Source organism: Emys orbicularis, chromosome 11 (assembly GCF_028017835.1).
Source record: "Emys orbicularis isolate rEmyOrb1 chromosome 11, rEmyOrb1.hap1, whole genome shotgun sequence".
NCBI lineage: Eukaryota > Metazoa > Chordata > Testudines > Emydidae > Emys > Emys orbicularis.
In genome coordinates, this window is record NC_088693.1 from 16,569,387 (window position 1) to 16,588,062 (window position 18,676).

The 18,676-nt window shown below is 39.7% G+C and overlaps 1 protein-coding gene across 1 annotated transcript in view; it reads right to left on the reverse strand.

Moving 5' to 3' along the window:
• ACTR3 (actin related protein 3) overlaps positions 1–14,726 on the reverse strand; it is a 45,741-nt gene extending 31,015 nt beyond the window's left edge. Inside the window, exon 1 of the mRNA XM_065413196.1 lies at positions 14,555–14,726. Coding sequence (XP_065269268.1) covers positions 14,555–14,598 — 44 coding nt within the window. The 5' untranslated portion in view covers positions 14,599–14,726. The remainder of the gene's footprint in view (positions 1–14,554) is intronic.
• Positions 14,727–18,676: the final 3,950 nt, after the last annotated feature.

Genomic DNA, 18,676 nt, shown 5'->3' on the forward strand with positions numbered 1-18,676 from the left:
CAAATACTAATGAAGGATTTCAACGATCCAATATTGGCTGGGTACATGTCACCTCAGGATGAGATGCAGAGAATTTCTAGACACCATTAATGACTGCTTCTTGGAGCAGCTTGTCCTGGAACTCAAAAGGGGAGAGGCAATTCTTGATTTAGTCCTAAGTGGAGCACAGAATCTGGTCCAAGAGGTGAATATAGCTGAAACACTCAGTAACAGCAGCCATAATATAATTAAATTTAACTACCAAAAAAAAAAAAGATGAAGTTCGTTCCTTTTAACTTCCATTTAACTATCACAAGAGTGAAATGCCTTCACACTGCATGGAAACGATTTGAAAACTACCATATAATAGAGGCTCAAACTAAATGTATACCCCAAAGAGTAAGAGGACCAAAAATATGCCACCATGGCTAAACAGCACAGTAAAAGAGGCAGTTAGAGGCTAAAGGCATCCTTTAGAAGTCATATCCTACTGAGGAAAATAGAAAGGTGCAAAAAAGTCATTAGGCAGGCCAAAAAAAAAATCTGAAGAGCAACTAGCAAGACACTAACTGCAGATTTTTTTTTTTTTTTTTTTTTTTTTTAAGTATATCAGAAGCACGAAGCCTGCCAAACAATCAGTGGGGCTACTGGATGATAGTGGTGCTAAAGGAGCACTCAAGGAAGACAAGGCCATTGCAGACAAGCTAAATGAATTCTTAGCATTGGTCTTCACTGGACAGGATGTGAGGGAGATTCCCACACTTGAGCCATTCTTTTTAGATAACAAATCTGAGGAACTGTTCTGGATTGAGATGTCAACAGAGGTGGTTTTGGAACAAACTGATACATTTAACAGTAATAAGTCACCGGGATCAGATGGTATTCACCCAAGAGTTCTGAAGGAACTCATATTTGAAGTTACAGAAGTACTAACTGTAGTATATACCTATGACTTAAATGAGTCTCAGTACCAGATGACTGGCAGATAGCTAATGTGACCCTGAATTTTTAAAAAGGCTCTAGAGACAATCCAATTGCAGGCCAAAAAGCCTATCTTCAGTACCAGGCAAACTGATTGAAACAATTATCAGACACACATGAAACAATACATTGGGGAAGAGTCAACATGGCTTTTGTAAAGGAAAATCATGCTTAACCAATCTATTAAAATTCTTTGAGGGTGTCAACAAACGTGTGGACAAGAGTGTTCCAGTTAATACCATGTACTTGGACTTTCAGAAAGTCTCTGACAAGGCCCCTCACTAAAGGCTCTTATCCTATGACTGCTTACTTTGCTTAAGAGGGAAGGTCTTCTTATGGATCAGTAACTGATTAAAAGACAGGAAACGAAGGCTAGGAATAAACAGTCAGTTTTCACTGCGAAGAGAGGTAATTAGGCGGGATCCCCCAAGGTTCTGTATTCGGACCAGTACTGTTCAACGTAGTCATAAACAATCTGGAAAAAGGGGTAAACAGTGAGGTGGCAAAGTTTGCACATGATACAAAATTACTTAAGATAGTTAAGTCCAAAGTTGACTGTGACGATTACAAAAGATCTCACAAAACTGGGTGACTGGGAAACAAAATTACAGATGAAATTCCATGTTAATAAATGTAAAGAATCACAGGCTTGAAAACATAATCCCAACTATACATACTAAATGATGCGATCTAGTTAGTTGTTACCACTCAAGAATAATCTTGGAGTCCTCTGAAAACATTTACTCAATGTGCAGCAACAGCAGGGGAAAAAAAAAAAAAGCACTAACAATGTTAGAAACCATTAGTAAAGGGATAGATAAGACAGAAAATATCATAATGCCACTATATAAAGCCATAATAGTATTCAAGGTGTGTGTGTGCGCGCGCATGCGTGCACGTACACAGTTCTGGTCGCTCCATCTCAAAAAAAGATATATTAGAATTGGAAACGGTACAGAGGAAGGCAACAAAAGTGATTGGGGTATGGAACAGCTTCCATTCAAGATATTAAGAAGAATGGGACTGTTCATCTTAGACAAGAGACAACTAAGGGGGGGGGGGGAAGAATACGAGAGAGGTCTATAAAATCATGAATAGCATGAAGAAAGCAAGTAAGAAAGTTTTATTTATTCCCAAAAACCAGGGATCACCCAATGAAATGAATAGGCAGCAGGTTTAAAACAGACATGAGGAAGTACTTCTTCGTACAGTCAACCCGTGGAATTTGTTGCCAGGCAATGATGTGATGGCCAGAAGTATAACTGCATTCAAAAAAGAATTAGATAACTTTATGGAGGATAGGTCCATCAATAGCTTTTAGCCAAGATGGTCAGGGATGCAACCTCATGCTCTGGGTGTCCCTAAACCTGTGACTGCCAGAAACTGGGACCGGGTGACAGGATGGATCACTTAATAATTGCTCTGTTCTGTTTATTCCTTCAGAAGCATCTGGCACCAGACACAGTCAGAAGAAAAGATACTGTGCTAGTCTGACCCAGTAGGGCCATTTTTATGTTATGTTCTTAACTTGAGCATTGAGGTATTGGTGTTGCCTACCTTGTGTGTTATCGTTTACTTAGCACACTTTTTGTCTTTCTAATGTTGATCATCATTCCTTTTTTCTTGTTGGCACTGTTCACAGTAATAAGCATGTTCTCAAGTTCTTCCCTTGTGAAAGAGATGGGTAAACTAGGTCATTGGCATATCTTATGTTGTTGATGTATATGCCATTGACTGATATGCCCTGTCTGCTGTCTTCTAAACTTTCCCTCTTTTATTTATATATATATATATATATATATATATATATATATATATATAGCTGTGGATTAGGATGTAACTGTGGGGTAACACCTTTTGTGATGCTGCAGTACTCAGATATTTCATAGTTCATTTGGATTGCTGCTTTCTCATTACAGGTTTTGGGGTTTTTTGTTTTGTTTTATTTATTTATTTTATAAATTGTAGGTCTTGAGTCAATATTACATTCTGCAGACCATTACCCCCACTATTTAAAATCCCTTTTCAAAACTCACTTCTTCCATAATATCTAGAATTAAAAAATTTTATATTTTTATCTACTGATAATTAATTTTTAAAAATGAGGTGAAAGTAATTTTAAGTACTACTCTACCTGAATGCCTCTTCCAAATTGTACTTTATTTATGTATGTTTCCCTTGCTGCTGTTTGACACACCACACAAACAAGATAATTACCTTTAGCAGAGGAAATAATGAAACTGACTATTCACACAGTGCTATCAAATACACAAAACAAAATGGAGAGCATTTTTTTCCCCCCTGTAATCTTTTAGTTAATGAAAACTTAAGTGTTACATAGAATGATGGTAGGTACAAAATGTTAGGACAAGAGTGATTACGTAGATGTCCTTAACGACTGGGTACACAACGTAAGATAGATAAAATTAGTAAGGACATTCAAGCCAACTGGAAATTTATAGACTAACTCCCTTATTACTCTACATTGTTACTTTTTTCCACATAGCAAATATGCAAAATATTATGTGGTGCAAAATTTATCAGTGAATAAAATCTACTACACATTTCTACAATCTTTCATCATTAAACGACAGAACAACCACACCCTGGATGACACAAGAGCCTTCAACATTCATTTGACAACTGAAACAATTATGCTCAAATAAATTACATCTAGTCCACACAGATTAATGCTGCTTCTTTTTACTTCCTTTCAAGCACATTCTCAGTAGCAACTTTTACAACACTAAACAGCACAAAATACATATGCTAATGTACCATTTCATTTGTTTCAATGTTTACAAAGATGTTCAATGACCAGCAAGATTTGATGGATTAAGTCATGCAAAAAAATGGCCCACAACTGGTCCTTTCCAGCAAGGAGACCTTGGAAAATCTGCAGTCCAGTAATGTCTTATCTACACTAGAAAATTTTGTACTAATTTTTCATCAGTTGTGCCTGGTGGTATTCTAATTAGGGTTTTCATACTGCACTCAAAGCAGTGTCAGATTTCTTTCCACAGTTAAGGAGGACATTTACAACAGTGCAAGCAGGATGTGGACAGGGATCAGCTGTTTTTAAAGCATCACAAAAACTACTTCTGCGCATCACTGATAAAAAATGAGAACATATTTAGTCTTTACATATGTATGTTGAAGTGACCACAAGAAGTGTGGACAAAGCTGTGGGACTGTTGAGGACTAATTTCAGTCTTTTATGTTGTTGCTGTATTTGAATCAATATGGAGAATCAGGACAGTTGGGGAGCCCAAGAAGAGTGTATTTTTCATTTCTCCTGAAGAGGAGAAAAAAGGAAAAGAAATTGAAAATCCTCTCCTGTAGAACAGATTTTGTGCTACAGCTGGAGCAGATAAAAGTTGGTCAGGAAGCAGTGACGCCTCTGGAATCCCTTCAATACTTGAATTACTGGGAAACGACAAGGGAAGAAAGGCTAATTAATTTCTTCTATGCGCAGCTAATATATCTTCTCAAATGCTCTTAAGAATCAGACATGGGATGACAAGTCTAGGCAAGAACTGAGATCAGCAAACTAAAATTCACAATTTGCTGACAAGAAAACTTTCAGTGAGCACTGTTTCTTCAATCCAGTGCCCCAAACTTCTGTACTAGTGAAGTTCTAATTATTAGCTAGTATGGGACTGGTCTTTATCTTAGGAATTTTGATTTTTTTTTTTGTTCGCAACTACTTTAATCATAAATGTTGGGTTTTAAATAACTTTAAATTAACAGGACTGAATTACAACTAGTCAAAAAAGGAAACTTAACATTGCGATTGAAGGAGATACACACAATTTCAAATTATTCCAGACAAAATACTCTGTGAGGATGCAGACTAGAAAAACAAAGATGGGAGTCTAAAAGTGTTTCTAGACACAGGGGATGCGCAAACCAGACAACTGGACCAGGCAACTACTGCAACACTGGATATTTGAGAGGATGCTGTTGAACCAAGGCTAGTCAACGGATGTAGGAATTTAAAAAAAAACCAACAAAAAACATTCTTCCCCTAAAGAGAGACTACTGTAAATTCACTTCAGTGAATATTTTCACTGTGACAATACATACTTACCCACCTTAAGCCATTAATATTAAATAAGATCATGATAAAATGTAAAGTGAAACCAGAGAGTTACAGCTGTGTAAAGAGAAAGGAAGCTACCATTTATTTTGACAATAATTGTCTAGGTATCTTGGAAAAGAAAGAAAAAAAACTTCTAAAACGCTGATTTACATTTCAAAGTATTATTGTTTTTCTTGTATTTAATAAACAGAACTATGATTTATCCAAATTCTACAGTTATCTGTGTCTCTCTTTCCTGAATCTGAGTAAACCTGTAAAAAATGAAATAGGTTCTTAACTTCTTAACTACTCTAAGGAATTCGCTATATGGGGAAGTCCACCAAAATATTCCCATTCATTCTACCACTACCGGTTGAACCAGGGGAACCAACTGAACCACTGTTAAAACCATTAGAAGCAGCAGTGAAAGCAAATCTCTTGTGGCCAAATCCATCTTATCACAGTTTCAATTAAAATGGCAATTTTTAAAAAAAATGGCACAGGCCACCAGAACCTTGTCTATACTGCAGCTCCCAGTTTAAACATTCAGCAGAACCTGTGGGAGTTTTGGGTCAAATTTTCCTAGTGTAATCATAGCTAATGAGTCTATTGCTTCCAAGTCATGTTTGATAGTCCTCCTTTGGTAGCTAGCTTATGAATAGTTACTACTAAGGCTGCTTGGCATCCACAACAGCATGATAAACCTGTCCAGGACCAACCTTTTTATAATAAATTCAGATATTGAACAGTGTCTTGACCACAATTGTGGGGCTCTAAGATATCAGAAGAGGGTGGGAGTTTTGAGACTGGAGTCTGTGGAGGATGCATTATGGCACTATGAATTCCAAACAAATACAAATCCAGCCCACAGGATCTGAACAGTTTCTGGACAAAATTAGGGTACCAATGTTTTTTCTCATTTGACACTGGTGGTGGTGGTGGTATAGCACTCTCCCAAAAGACAAAACAAGGAGTGATCTCTAACACAGTCTATGCCAAGGGTGGCCAAACCGTGGCTCACGAACTGCATGTGGCTCTTTTACAGTTGAAATGCAGCTCACAGAGGGCCCCCCTGCATTCTCTGCCTACCAGACTGGGGGGGGGGGGGGGAGGGGAAGAAAGAGAAGAGAAGAGCTTGGGGCTTCTGCCTTGCACCAGGGTGTTGGGGCTAGGGGCTTCTGCCCAGTGTGGAGGGGTGTCTCAGGGCTTCAGCTATTACACTGGAGCCCTGGTAGGCACACCCCAGCTCTCAAACTTCTGAAGATTGTCATATGTGGCTCAGACAGTCAGTAAGTTTGGCCACCCTTGGTCTATGCCGTTGGAATCCTCATTGTCATGGTGATTCATTGTTTGACCTTTTCTTCTTGTTGAATATACCATATTTAGCAGCACTACACATGTCTAAAAACTGTTACCAGAATACCACAGGTGGGTGGAATACTTGGGAGGGATAGCTCAGTGATTTGAGCATTGGCCTGCTAAACCCAGGGTTGTGAGTTCAATCCCTGAAGGGGCCATTTAGGGATCGGGGGCAAAAATCTGTCTGGGGATTGGTCCTGCTTTGGAGCAGGGGGTTGGACTAGATGATCTCCTGAGGTCCCTTCCAACCCTGATATTCTATAAATACAATACTTTGGGAATCCAGTGGCCAGAGGGAAGTTTTTCTTGGGGAAAGTAATGCTAATCAGTGTCTACTATACTTAAGTTTTCAGTAAATTAAAACATATCAAATATGTCAGGCTGTTATGGTTGGTAAAATAAGTTTCCTACTGGGAAAAAACAATCAGACTTATCTTTGAGTCAGCACAGACAGGTTTTATGTGTGGTACTACTTATGGCTTTGTCAAGCAGCAGCAGAGTGACATTAACAACATTCTGGTCAGTTTCACTACTGACATTCAGAAAGCTCTAGGTAGCAAAAAAAATTTCAAGAATCATGTCAATTTCATGATGCAGCACAGAAACCAGAGCAGCAGGAGCCACACACTGGGGTTATTCATGGGTGATGACAACACAAAAATGGAGGCTAGAAGAGAGACCTGTTCCTCCTGAAGCAACCAGGAGGCTTTGGAGTTGGAAAAGTAGTTTCTAGTAGCCGGGGGGGGGGGGGGGGGGGGGGGAGAGAAGAGACAGAGCTCCATATTAAGATACCTATTTTTTGAAGCAGATATTTGTGTGAATACAAACTGTACCTATCCAATTCTTTGGGTGTCTCTGACAATCAGGATATGCTTTTGGGGAAGATAATCATTTTTATCCAGTTTGGGTAAAATTAGTTATTTCCTTAATTTTATATTTCAAATATTAAGATATGCAACAAAACTGCCAATTTTGATAAAGCAAACCAGATGTGGTGTTTTAATTCTCTGGAGCTTAAAGAAGTTCAGTAGAAATATTGGAGGAAGCCATGTGCTTACAGTTTCTAATGTTGTTCCATTTGAGAAGAATGTTATGTTATACTGCTGTTGTGATGGCTGCTAATACAGATTTTAATATGTGTCCAGAAGAAGAAAAAACCACACAAACAATGAAAGGATCACAACTGCTGTATCAGTTAGTTTTTATTCCGATTTGGGATAAAGATATACAAATGAAAGCCCAATTAAAATCAAGTTTTCCATGCTATGTCATTTCAGCACCTACCTTAAGATCACGTCAAGCAGCCATCAGCACTATGGCAGCTACTAGAAAGCATAGAGAAAGGTGTCTCCTCTAACTGTTCAAAGTGGCTTGGGTACCAAAATATAATTTGCTACTAAGTTAAATTCACAGGTATTCAAGGTTTGTAAAATAACTGCACTAGTGACTTGACTCTTTAGAAATTGTATCTTTATATTTAAAAGTTAGATCTGACGATAACATGCCATTTAAAATATACCATTGCTCAAAATGGGAACTTACACAGAATCTCCTCAATTTATAGTTTAGCCCAGGGGTTCTCAAACTGGGGGTTGGGACCCCTCAAGGGGGTCGTGAGGTTATTACGTGGGGGGGAGTCACGAGCTGTCAGCCTCCCCCCCAAACCCCACTTTGCCTTCAGCATTTATAATGGTGTTAAATACATAAAAAAGTATTTTTAATTTATAAGGGGGGGGGAGAAGAGGTCGCACTCAGAGGCCTGGTCCCCACTAAGCCCCCACTTCGGACTAAGGTACGCAAATTCAGCTATGTTAATAACGTAGCTGAAGTCGAAGTATCTTAGTCCGAACTTACCGCGGGTCCAGACGCTGCAGGCAGGCTCCCCCATCGATGCCGCGTACTCCTCTCGCCGAGCTGGAGTACCGGCGTCGACGGCGAGCACTTCCGGGATCGATCCCAGAACATCGATTGCCTGCCGCCGGACCCTCCGGTAAGTGTAGACGTACCCTAAGGCTTGCTGTGTGAAAGGGGTCACCAGTACAGAAGTTTGAGAACCACTGGTTTAGCCATCTATGAAGGGTACGCTATATAAAGAAGATTATATCTGTAAATGTTATACCATTGCAGATTAACAAAGCCAAATACAAGCATTAATACAAACACATATATTACCATACCTCCCTGATAACTTGTATTTCTGAATCTATTTGCTTTCTACTTGTGAAACTCATTTTAAGTAATTTTAAAAATGCCAAAAAAAAAAAAAAAAGTATATTTTATTTGAATGCAGTTCTCAAAAATAGGAAATGGTACATGGCTTTGAATGTTATGTTTGTATTACAAATGTAATTTGTGTTGGCATTGGCAGAATGCTCCCTTTCTCCTACCACATCCTCTGGGACCTGCACATTCATTTTTGAGTGTCCTAACAGTATGCCTCTGTATTTCGACACACAAGACAGAGCTGGACATATGCTGCATTGCTAATTGGTCATTACTTCCAAATTCATCCACATAATCTACTTACCCTAAAGAAAAACATTGAACTGCACTTTATATTATAGCTAATACATGTGAAAGTGTGTCCAACTAAAGGGTAAAACAAAATGCCCTAGAATTTTGGAAGAGATTTTAGTACACAGGTATGTATAAAATTTCCTATCATTAAGAAAAAAAACACAAACATACCACTACACAAAGTCAACAAATCAGGCCCATCCCCTAGAATAGGCCAACAGCTTTCAGACATCCATCAGAAGAAGCCTGAGAGAAAAAGATTTATCATCTATTAAGCTCTGAAGTCAACTAGCTAGGAGTCTGCTGGGCCAATAGAATCAGCAAATTCCAAAGTCAAGTCTTCTACTTGAAGAAAACCCTGCTATTGGCCCCCCAACACACAAGACCACCCCCACTGACTTCTGCTTTCATGACAGTACACAAAGGGAAATTAAGAAACTTTTCCCACATCAATCATGACTTGCTAAAGATTTTCCCCAATCTTTTGGGGAAGTATGTAAAATATACAGTTGTTTAACTGCATTTCTTCCATATAGACGTGATGCAGACTTTCTGCACAGTGAATAAAAATGTCCAGAGCATCATATACATTTGTACTAGTTTAACCGCTTAACATATTAATTTAAGGAGGTAAACAAGTGGTGTTTGTCTGTCAAGAGCGGACTTGCATTAAAATACCAGTTTACATAGTTATGTTGCAACATGTTTCTACTTCAGGACAAAGTTTAAATTAGAAGCAGTTGTCTTCTGAAAAAGTATCCTACTGAACTGTAGACAAAAACATGCCATTAAATCTTGTCTTAATAAAAGCTAGTCTCATTTAAGATTTTTTTTAAACCACATAGGCTCAAATCTGACAGTAAGTATACAAGAGCAGTGATATTTCTGAAATCTCTTGCAGATGCTGAACAACATGGAGATAAATCTAAGGCAACTCATGACAAAAAAAAAAACCAATGCTAATAAGTATGCAACATTGTCAGAAAAAAAATCATCAAGAGATATTGCATCATCCAAAGAATTAAAACTCGAATCAGTCCAGTGACAGCACGTACTGTGTCTCACTCCTCACAGTCTAAGTCAGTCCACATTACACAGCTGTAAAGTTCTAAGACCATGCAATGACCACAAGTGGGGGAAAAGGAGCCTCACAAGAAAGGCATCAGAAGACACTTCCCACACCTGAACACTAGTTTAGAATCAAACAAAATGGAGAACCTATGTTCAGATGAGAGAGAAAAATAGAAATTGGTTCAACAACATTTTCAATTTAGAGGTATCATCTTCTTTGACTTATTGAATTATTTCTCAAAAAAAAAAAAAATCAATAAATCTAGGCAAGATGTGTATCACCTAAAATTCTAGTAGTACTTGCTTCACCTGGTAGCTTACATAAAGATTCCTGAACCAGCTACATGACAAGGCCTACTTTCAGACTAGGAATGTTTTTAAAAGGGTGTTTGTCCAAGGATAACTTCTGCATTCCCAGACCCTTTTTGATTACATAAGTAGCCTTAGCATGGCATTCATATATTCTGGTAATTTTACATTTTATTTTTTTCCCCTTTACTTTACTTTTGATAAAAAGGAAACTGCTCATACACTAAGTCAGTGGTGTCAAACAGGTGACCCACAGTCCCACCTATTTATCCAGCCCGCATGACAGATTAGATTCTCAAGCTTTCATTTTGTTAAGAAGTTAGTTTCTAGCCCTTATGGTTCTGAAAAGAAAACTTGCATTCAGATCATGTTTGGAACTGAGGTAGCACTGTCTTTCTGAATTGACAGCACGCCACTACCCCATCCATCTCAATGCATTGATGAGGTGCTGTAAATAGGCCCATGAGTTAAAAGTCCATAACTGCCAATTGCTGGGTTTCTTGCATCTTCTTCTAAATCATCCGGCTACTGTCCACATAATATTGCACTAGACAGACCACTGGTTCTGTGTTCCTAAAAGCCAAATTTTCAACTAATTTTGGCGCCCAAATATGCATTTCATCTGCACATTTACCACATTACCTGTGTGATGTGGGCAACTCAGGTACTAGCATTGGCAAATGGCCAAAAAACATAACAGAAGCTGAAAAGTACCCTGCATAGTTTTTCCCTCATTGCATTAATATTTCTCAAGTAGCCTCAACTAAATGTTGAGTTACTACTATCAGGGCCATATTCTCCCTTGATCTTTGTGCAAGCTTCCCGTCTGGTCAATGGACAATATAAAAGTGATCTGGCCTTCTTTTTAGAATTAGTTTGATTCTCCAATTACTTTTCTTCAACAGGTGGTTTAAATGACAGTAGCAGATCTGAAAAAGCAACTGAGATGGCAGCAGCAACAGATAGAAATATAAATTATATTATTTTTGATGAACTGTGATGTGTATTTCAATGAGACATTTTTGTAAGTTGTGTCAACAGCTCCTCCACATGTACATTTTAATGTCACAAAGTGGGCTAGGATTCACTAGACTCTTCTAAAAGTCCATGCAGCTACTAACTGTGCATGCTCAAAAGTTATTTTCAATCTTATAACTTCTTAATTTTAAAATTTTCAACTCCACCTCCAAATCTAGCAAAGAGCCTATTCACACGTGAAGCATAGAGGGCACCCCTCTGCCCCCATCAGAGTTACTAGCAAGCAAAAAAGCCCTTCAAATCCTGAAATGGTATTTTTCCCTTTTCCATTAATGAGTGGCTCAAGAGATTTTGCTCATGGTTCCCCACACAAAAGATCACTTCTAAACATGGAAAATGTAGCCCCAAAAGGAGAATTTTTAATATCAAAGCATATGAAAATTGGGGTTATAAAGAAAGTCTCATTGTAATCAACTATTTAAAAAGATACTATAATTAACTAAGTTATTCTAAATAATGATGATGATAGTTTAGTGCAGTAGTTCTCAACCAGGGGTACAAGTACCCGTGGGGGTATGCAGAGGTCTTCCAGGGAGCACATCAACTCATTTAGATATTTGTCTAGTTTTACAACAGGCTCCATAAAAAGCACTAGCGAAGTCAGTACAAACTAAAATCCCATACAGACAATGACTTGTTTATACTGCTCTATATACTATACACTGAAATGTCAGTAAACTATTTATATTTCAAATGATTTATTTTATAGTTATATGGTAAAAATCAGAAAGTAAGCAATTTTCCAGTAATACTGTGCTGAGACACTTTGGTATTTTTAGGTCTGATTTTGTAGGCATGTTGTTTTTAAGTGAGGTGAAACTTGGGGCACGCAAGACAAATCACACTCCTGAAAGGGATATAGTAGTCTGGAAAAGTTGAGATCCACTGGTTTAGTGGGTATAAATGAAAACTGGTGGGAAAAGTCCCATAATTAGAATGTCAGTACAAGACTCTTTAAAGTACATTTTAGTGTGGCCTACAAACACCAAAGTATCAAAAAAAAAAAAAAAAAAAGAGAGAAACAGAACCCTCAAAACCTGTACATGTCTTTGCTGAGTAACCACATTACTGTAATCCTTGTTTTATATATTCTCTTACTCCCCTATTTGAATGTAGGCCCCAATAATAAAAAGGGATCCTTTACTCCTGTACAAAGAACAGTGTAAACAATGGAAATTCATTGCAAGTATAAGTAATTCTCTTTATAGGTTCTGGGCTTGTAAACTCTTCAGGGCAGGGGCCATGTACTCACTTGTAGTAAATGATTTACTGAAATACTTCATGATCAAAAATAACGAATATGACAAAGCACTCCCTATCTAATACATAAAATGTGATAATACAAAAGGAAAGAGTACATTCAGACTTCATATAAATTCAAGGTCTTTATTCCTGCTGTAACTCTAAATGCAACCTTACCTAAGTTATCATTACTGCACCACCATTATATACATATGCACGTGTGCAGTTTATAAAAATGAACGTTTATTGATGCTCTGTTAGTCCAAATTGGCACTTTTAAATTTAAAGAGGATGATGGGTTCACATTACTACTGTAAACCAATTTTCACAATTCTGAAAGATCAAGTCCCCCCCAAAAGTTAAATATGCATCTACTCTGAGTTTGCAATATGCCAAATAGATTATGAAAAAATCAATTTTAGTTTAAAACAAAACTTTCTATAAACATCAAAAAAATGGATGGGAAGTGAAACAAATAAGAGCAGCTTATTTGAAACCTTAGATAGCAGTCACTTAACACATTCACTTTCCGTAGAAAAGAGGGAGGAGCTAGAACCACAACAAAAAAATCTGGATAGATTCTACAATAAAGCCTTCTGGAATGTTTAAAAATAAAATCATTCCATCTGTAAAAATCATACACTAATCAGTAACTCACAGGAGGGAAAAAATCCTGCATTTCCTCAGTACACTACCATTAAGGATACAAAATGTAATCCTTCCAAGTTCAAACTCAGTCTTTACTTCCTACTGTTACCTACAGGGTCTCTGCACACAGTAGGAAGACTAGGAGCAGCAAACACAGGCAACAACTGAAAGGAATTCTGAACCTCTGTCCCTTCCATCTATTTGCATTAGCTATCACTGGTACTTTCTCTCTACTCGTCATCGGCTAGTTACTAAATACAAAATAGTTTCTAAAAAGGATTTGGTTCAGGTTTGACACTGAAAACTGCCTTATAAGGTATAAAAGCCTGAAAGCAGGAAGAGGCTTTGACAAAACTAAGGAAGTTCCGCTGCGCTTGCTCACTAGAAGAGGGGGGGAGGGTTTCCCCTATAGAGAAGTAATACTGAATAAATGATTTGATCCATATATTTTAAAGAAAAAACATGGTATTTAGCAATAACCCGTGAGCTCAGAATATTTAATGCACACAATTAAATGACTGAACAATATAAATAATATTTTTATCATTTTGCTATCCTAGCTGGATTATGAGTAGGGTCCACCCTAACCTCAGCAGCCCCTGAGCAGGAGCCTGCTTCCTGCAAGACACAGGCAGCAAGATTGGTCTTGGAGATTCTCAGGCAAGGGTGGGGAACACTGCTTCCTGAATGACCGAGCCAGGAAGATTTCTAGAGCAGCAAAGGGAATGAATGAAATTAGGGTGGAGAGGAGACCCTACCAAAAAACCCCAAGAGGACGAGGGAAGAATGCTCACCTTAGGGTGTAACCCTGCCCCTGAGTCAGACTGATTTTGGAGGGTCAGAGCAGACCCTGCACAGTCAGCCAAAAATGAACTGGGGGTGGGAGATGGTGCTACTTGGGGAGAGGCCCACTCCCACAGGGAGTCGGGGGGTGGGTGCTGAAGTCAGGGTGGGAGCCCGCGCCCACCCAGATGTGGGGGAGAGGGTGCTCTTGGGGAGAGCCCACCCCCACAAAGCCGTATGCGGAGGAGGGAAGGAGCTGCGCTGGAAGGGGATGGTGGGGCGAAACGGGGGGGGAGGGGTGCTCACTTTAACCCCTTCCCCCGTTTTCTAGCCTCCTCTCCCCGCTGACAACACCGTCCCAGGGGGGCTATTGTGGGGCAAGACACGTCCCTGCAGCCTCCCCACCGGGGCTGGAGGAGATCCCCACCACCACCACCACCGGCCTGAGGCACCCACACGGGAGGGGGCGCCCCCGGTGCCTGGTACCAAACTGTCAGCAGCCTCCCTGCTGCCCATTCATCGCCGGCTCGCCACCCCCGCGCTCACCCCGTGCCGCAGTCCACCACGCAAGCCGGTAGCCGCCCTGCCATCCTCCTCGCTAGAGCTGGTGCTGGCCGGGGAAAGGTGGGGGCCCCTGGACTCTCCTTCTCGCCTCTCTCTCTCCACTACGGGGGAGCGAACGCGGCCACTTCCGCAACCCAGCCAGTCCCTCCCCCGCTCGCTCGTAGCTCACAGCCCGGGCGAACCCAAGATGGCCGACTCCCTCGTCCCTCCCAACGCAGCACGGCGAGATGGGCGGGCGCAACAACCGAACCATTCAGTGACGTCCAATTTCTCGTCCTCGTCCCTACGAGCGGGTGTGAAGTAAAGCGGGCGGGCGCCTCTCCGCCCACTTATTTTTCTTTAAAGAGCCTTGGTTTCACCATCTGATTCTTCAAGGTCCTTTTGAAGGAGGATCAATAAAAAAAAAAGAGAGCTGCCAGTTATTTGAATAAACAGGCAGAAAGAATTATTCGCCTTCTGTTATTTGGGGAAAAGACACAGGGACAATTGATTGTTAGATGGAGGGAGGAAGAGTTGCAAAGATTAAACCACAATCAACCAAGTTCCTGTAAATTGGCCCTGTTGAAATGGTGGGATTGGGGAGGAGGGCTGCAGGCACCACCAGACTCAAGTCCCAGTAATTAGGATCTTTTGAAATGGCAGGATCAGTTTCCATATAACTATGGATTAAGCATTAAATGCAGAAGTGGATACTGCTTGGTTCTGTTTTTGAAGCGTCCAAATGCAAGAGCAGACAGAAGTAGCTGTCTCACAGCAGTACATTTTGTGAATCATGTACTCATTGTGGTAGCTAAGTATATGCATTTTTTCCACTGGTAAAAAGCAAGTAGCTCTTCTTACAATAAAAAAATCCCCTAAAATAAGTAGGAAAATAATAACAATAAGACCTGTTTTTAAAAGTTTGGCAGTGTCCTTTTATTAATTATTTATAGCACTGAGAAATGTGCCATATGCTTCACATTAGACATAGAAAGACAATTTCCCTACCCCTTACACCCAAAAAACTGTACAATCTAAGAGGTCAGGGGGTCAATTATGGCAGCTTTGCCACAAGCCCCGTGTTTTATCACCATCATCGGCAAATCTCAAAGTGTTGTGGCCTCCTTGCAAATTGAGCACCACCTTGATTGATCTCTGGCAAAGTGCTTAAGGTGGCCTAGTTGTATATTCAGTTTATATCCATCACTGGCAATTTTCTCACACCACCAAAGCTTTTGACACCCACATGATTGCCAGCCATGTAGGCACATTTCTCGGTACACATGCTTTGAAATTAATTGATCTGTCATTCTAATAATATGTCCATCCCAAGAATACCCCTAAAACCAAACCAGTGCTGATGAAGGCAGTTGCTGGGTTCGTTTTTGAATATCCTAATTTCTAATCCTGTCCTGCCACTTGATATGGAGCAGCCAATGAAAATGACAAGAATCATCCATCTGATGTTCCTCAGACCTCCTCTGTGCCCACATTTTACTTTTGTACATTAGAGTTGGTGCAACTATGGTTCTGCACATCTACAGCTTCATAGCAAGCTTGATGTCATGACATCCCCATGGGGGAGGAATGGTTACTGGGTTCAGATAACAGTTCTGGGGAGGATTTGGAGGTGGGAGAGAGCCTGGCCTGGTTTCTGTCTCATTCAGGGCCTCCTGAAGGTATGGTTCAATGGGACCATGTGCAATGGCTTGGGGATAGGGAACCTATGCCAAGTGTCTTTCCTACCTCACTGCTACAGCTGCTTTTGTAGTTCCCATGTGTTCTCAGGACAGTGTCTGCTGCTGCTTCTTTAGCAGCATTGTGAGTTCGGCCTTAGAACATTTGGGTGCTGCTAACATTTTCCTGAAGAAGGCAAGTAAAGGGAAGGTAAAATTGAAGTTTTTAATGGTTAATATCTCAGCAAAAGCAGAATGGAATTTCATGGGACAAAGAAAAGGCACTTCTATAGCCTGAGGGCTGGCCTTTCAAATATCAAAGAAGACCGTGACTCAGGGAGCAAAACAGAATCCCTTGCAGTACTTACTTGATCACATTTTGCTGTAGGGACTTTTGTCCAGGAAAAACAGTGAAAGCATGATAACTGACTAATAGCTCTATAGCATCCAATATCCTAACATAATGCCTCTGATTAGTCTACAAAGCCATTTTAGCTGAAATGGAGAAGAAATAATCAAAAAGCTGCTATAAGAGTATATTGATTATTTATTTTCAACAGTAGTGCCATTTACTAGTAAATGTAAAATCAAACCCACAAGCACTGACTTTAATACAGTCTATGGAAAATGTCCAGTAGTTTTCTTCTGTTGGTCTAAGCATTCTCTGTGGGTTGACAGCACAAAGACTAGGAAAAAGTAGAGTAGTTTATGTGGAAAGTGATCCAAATGTAGCAAATAATTCCATTGCAGTCCTTTTCTATCAGTTTATGTGTTGTTTCTCTGGTCTGAGTCTATATTAAAAATGACATTGCAGAAGAGCAATGATATTGCATTTTCTGTTTTACTAAATTACAATGGGATTTACATGCAAAAAGCCAAACGCACAGATTTTATCTTTATACTGAGATGTTTACAAATAGAGTATGTGTAATTTGCAGCATTTTCCTCAGTACCTTGTGATATACTGTAGGTTCCTCTTTTTGGAATACAATGCAAACTAAGGGTTGGAATCCTGCAGCTCTTGCTCAGGCAAAAGCTCCATTAAAGCCAATGAGAGTTTTTCTAGGGAAAAGGCTGCAGAATTAGCCCCTTCAGCTGTGAGTTGAGTTCTCATTTTTTCTTTAATCAATTCTTCAAAGTTTTGAGCACTCTTGCCCCAATACAGCAAAGAATATAAGCATGTGCCCACCTTTTCAACTTTAAGTCCCATATGATTGTATAGTAACAGCATGATTTTGGTGTTCAATGCCAAAACCCAGATGGACCAAGCTGGACATAGTTGCTGGATATGTTTTTGTGGTACTGTTGCGCCATGATACAGTGGCTATCTAGACTATTTTGGTGGACAGGGAGAAGTTACATATATACTTACTTTAGATGGTAAAAATGGATGGTATATATACAAAAATTATATAGATTCAGAAGGATATTGGAGCCAAATTAGAGATTTTTGTATACCGGATGTGTTCCAGACCAGATTTTTTTTAATGTAATAGTAGAAGTAACCCTTATTTCTATTTTGATGGTACAATTTCGGGGGTTTGTCCCAGGATTTTGCACGATCCAGATGCCAGATCCAAACTTTGGCAGTGCTGATGCCATTACTAAACTTGATGGGATGCTTTTCAGCGTCCCAAACATGCTGGGCCATTCCCCTCCAGCTACTGACCTCCTCTCTGGGATACAAAAGGAGTAGCTATGTGTATCCAAATACAGATTCAGGCCCAAAGAGCAAAATGAAAAGAAAGATGCAATGAATGGAGAAAAGAAAGGAATTAGAAATTTATCCCTGGAATTGCACTTTGTGTAACAAGGTGCCACTGCTGGATGGTGGGGAAGGACTGTGCAGATACACACAAATGATACTTTTTGGAGCACGTATGTGTACCGCTTATGATCCAACAGAGTGCTAGCTCAGAATTTAAGAGGCCCAGGTTCAACTGGCTCTGCCATGGACTTCCTTTGTAACCCTGGGCAAGTCACTTAGTCTCTTAGTTTCCTGTCAGGAAAATGGGAATAATAGTACTTTAATACCTCAGGAGGTGTTGTGAGGATAAGCACATTTAAGATTATCTGGTGCACAGATACTATGGTGATGGAAGCCATATAAGTACCATGCGTAGCTTTTGAGGGCTACTTCATACAGGTCCAGTATTTGTCCCCTTTGTAATAAAAATAAAGTAATTAGCAGGAAGGAGAGCAGTTATTTTCTTTATTATCTGTGTGTCCATATGTGGAATATTTAAGGCATATATCATTTTGGTATCTAATCACCGCTTAGTAGTTTGTCTTGGATTTAGAAACATCCATTATTGTTTAATTCCATCAAAAATACAGCTCTACCTCGATATAACGCTGTCCTCGGGAGCCAAAAAATCTTACCGCGTTATAGGTGAAACTGCATTATATCGAACTTGCTTTGATCTGACGGAGTGTGCAGCCCCACCCC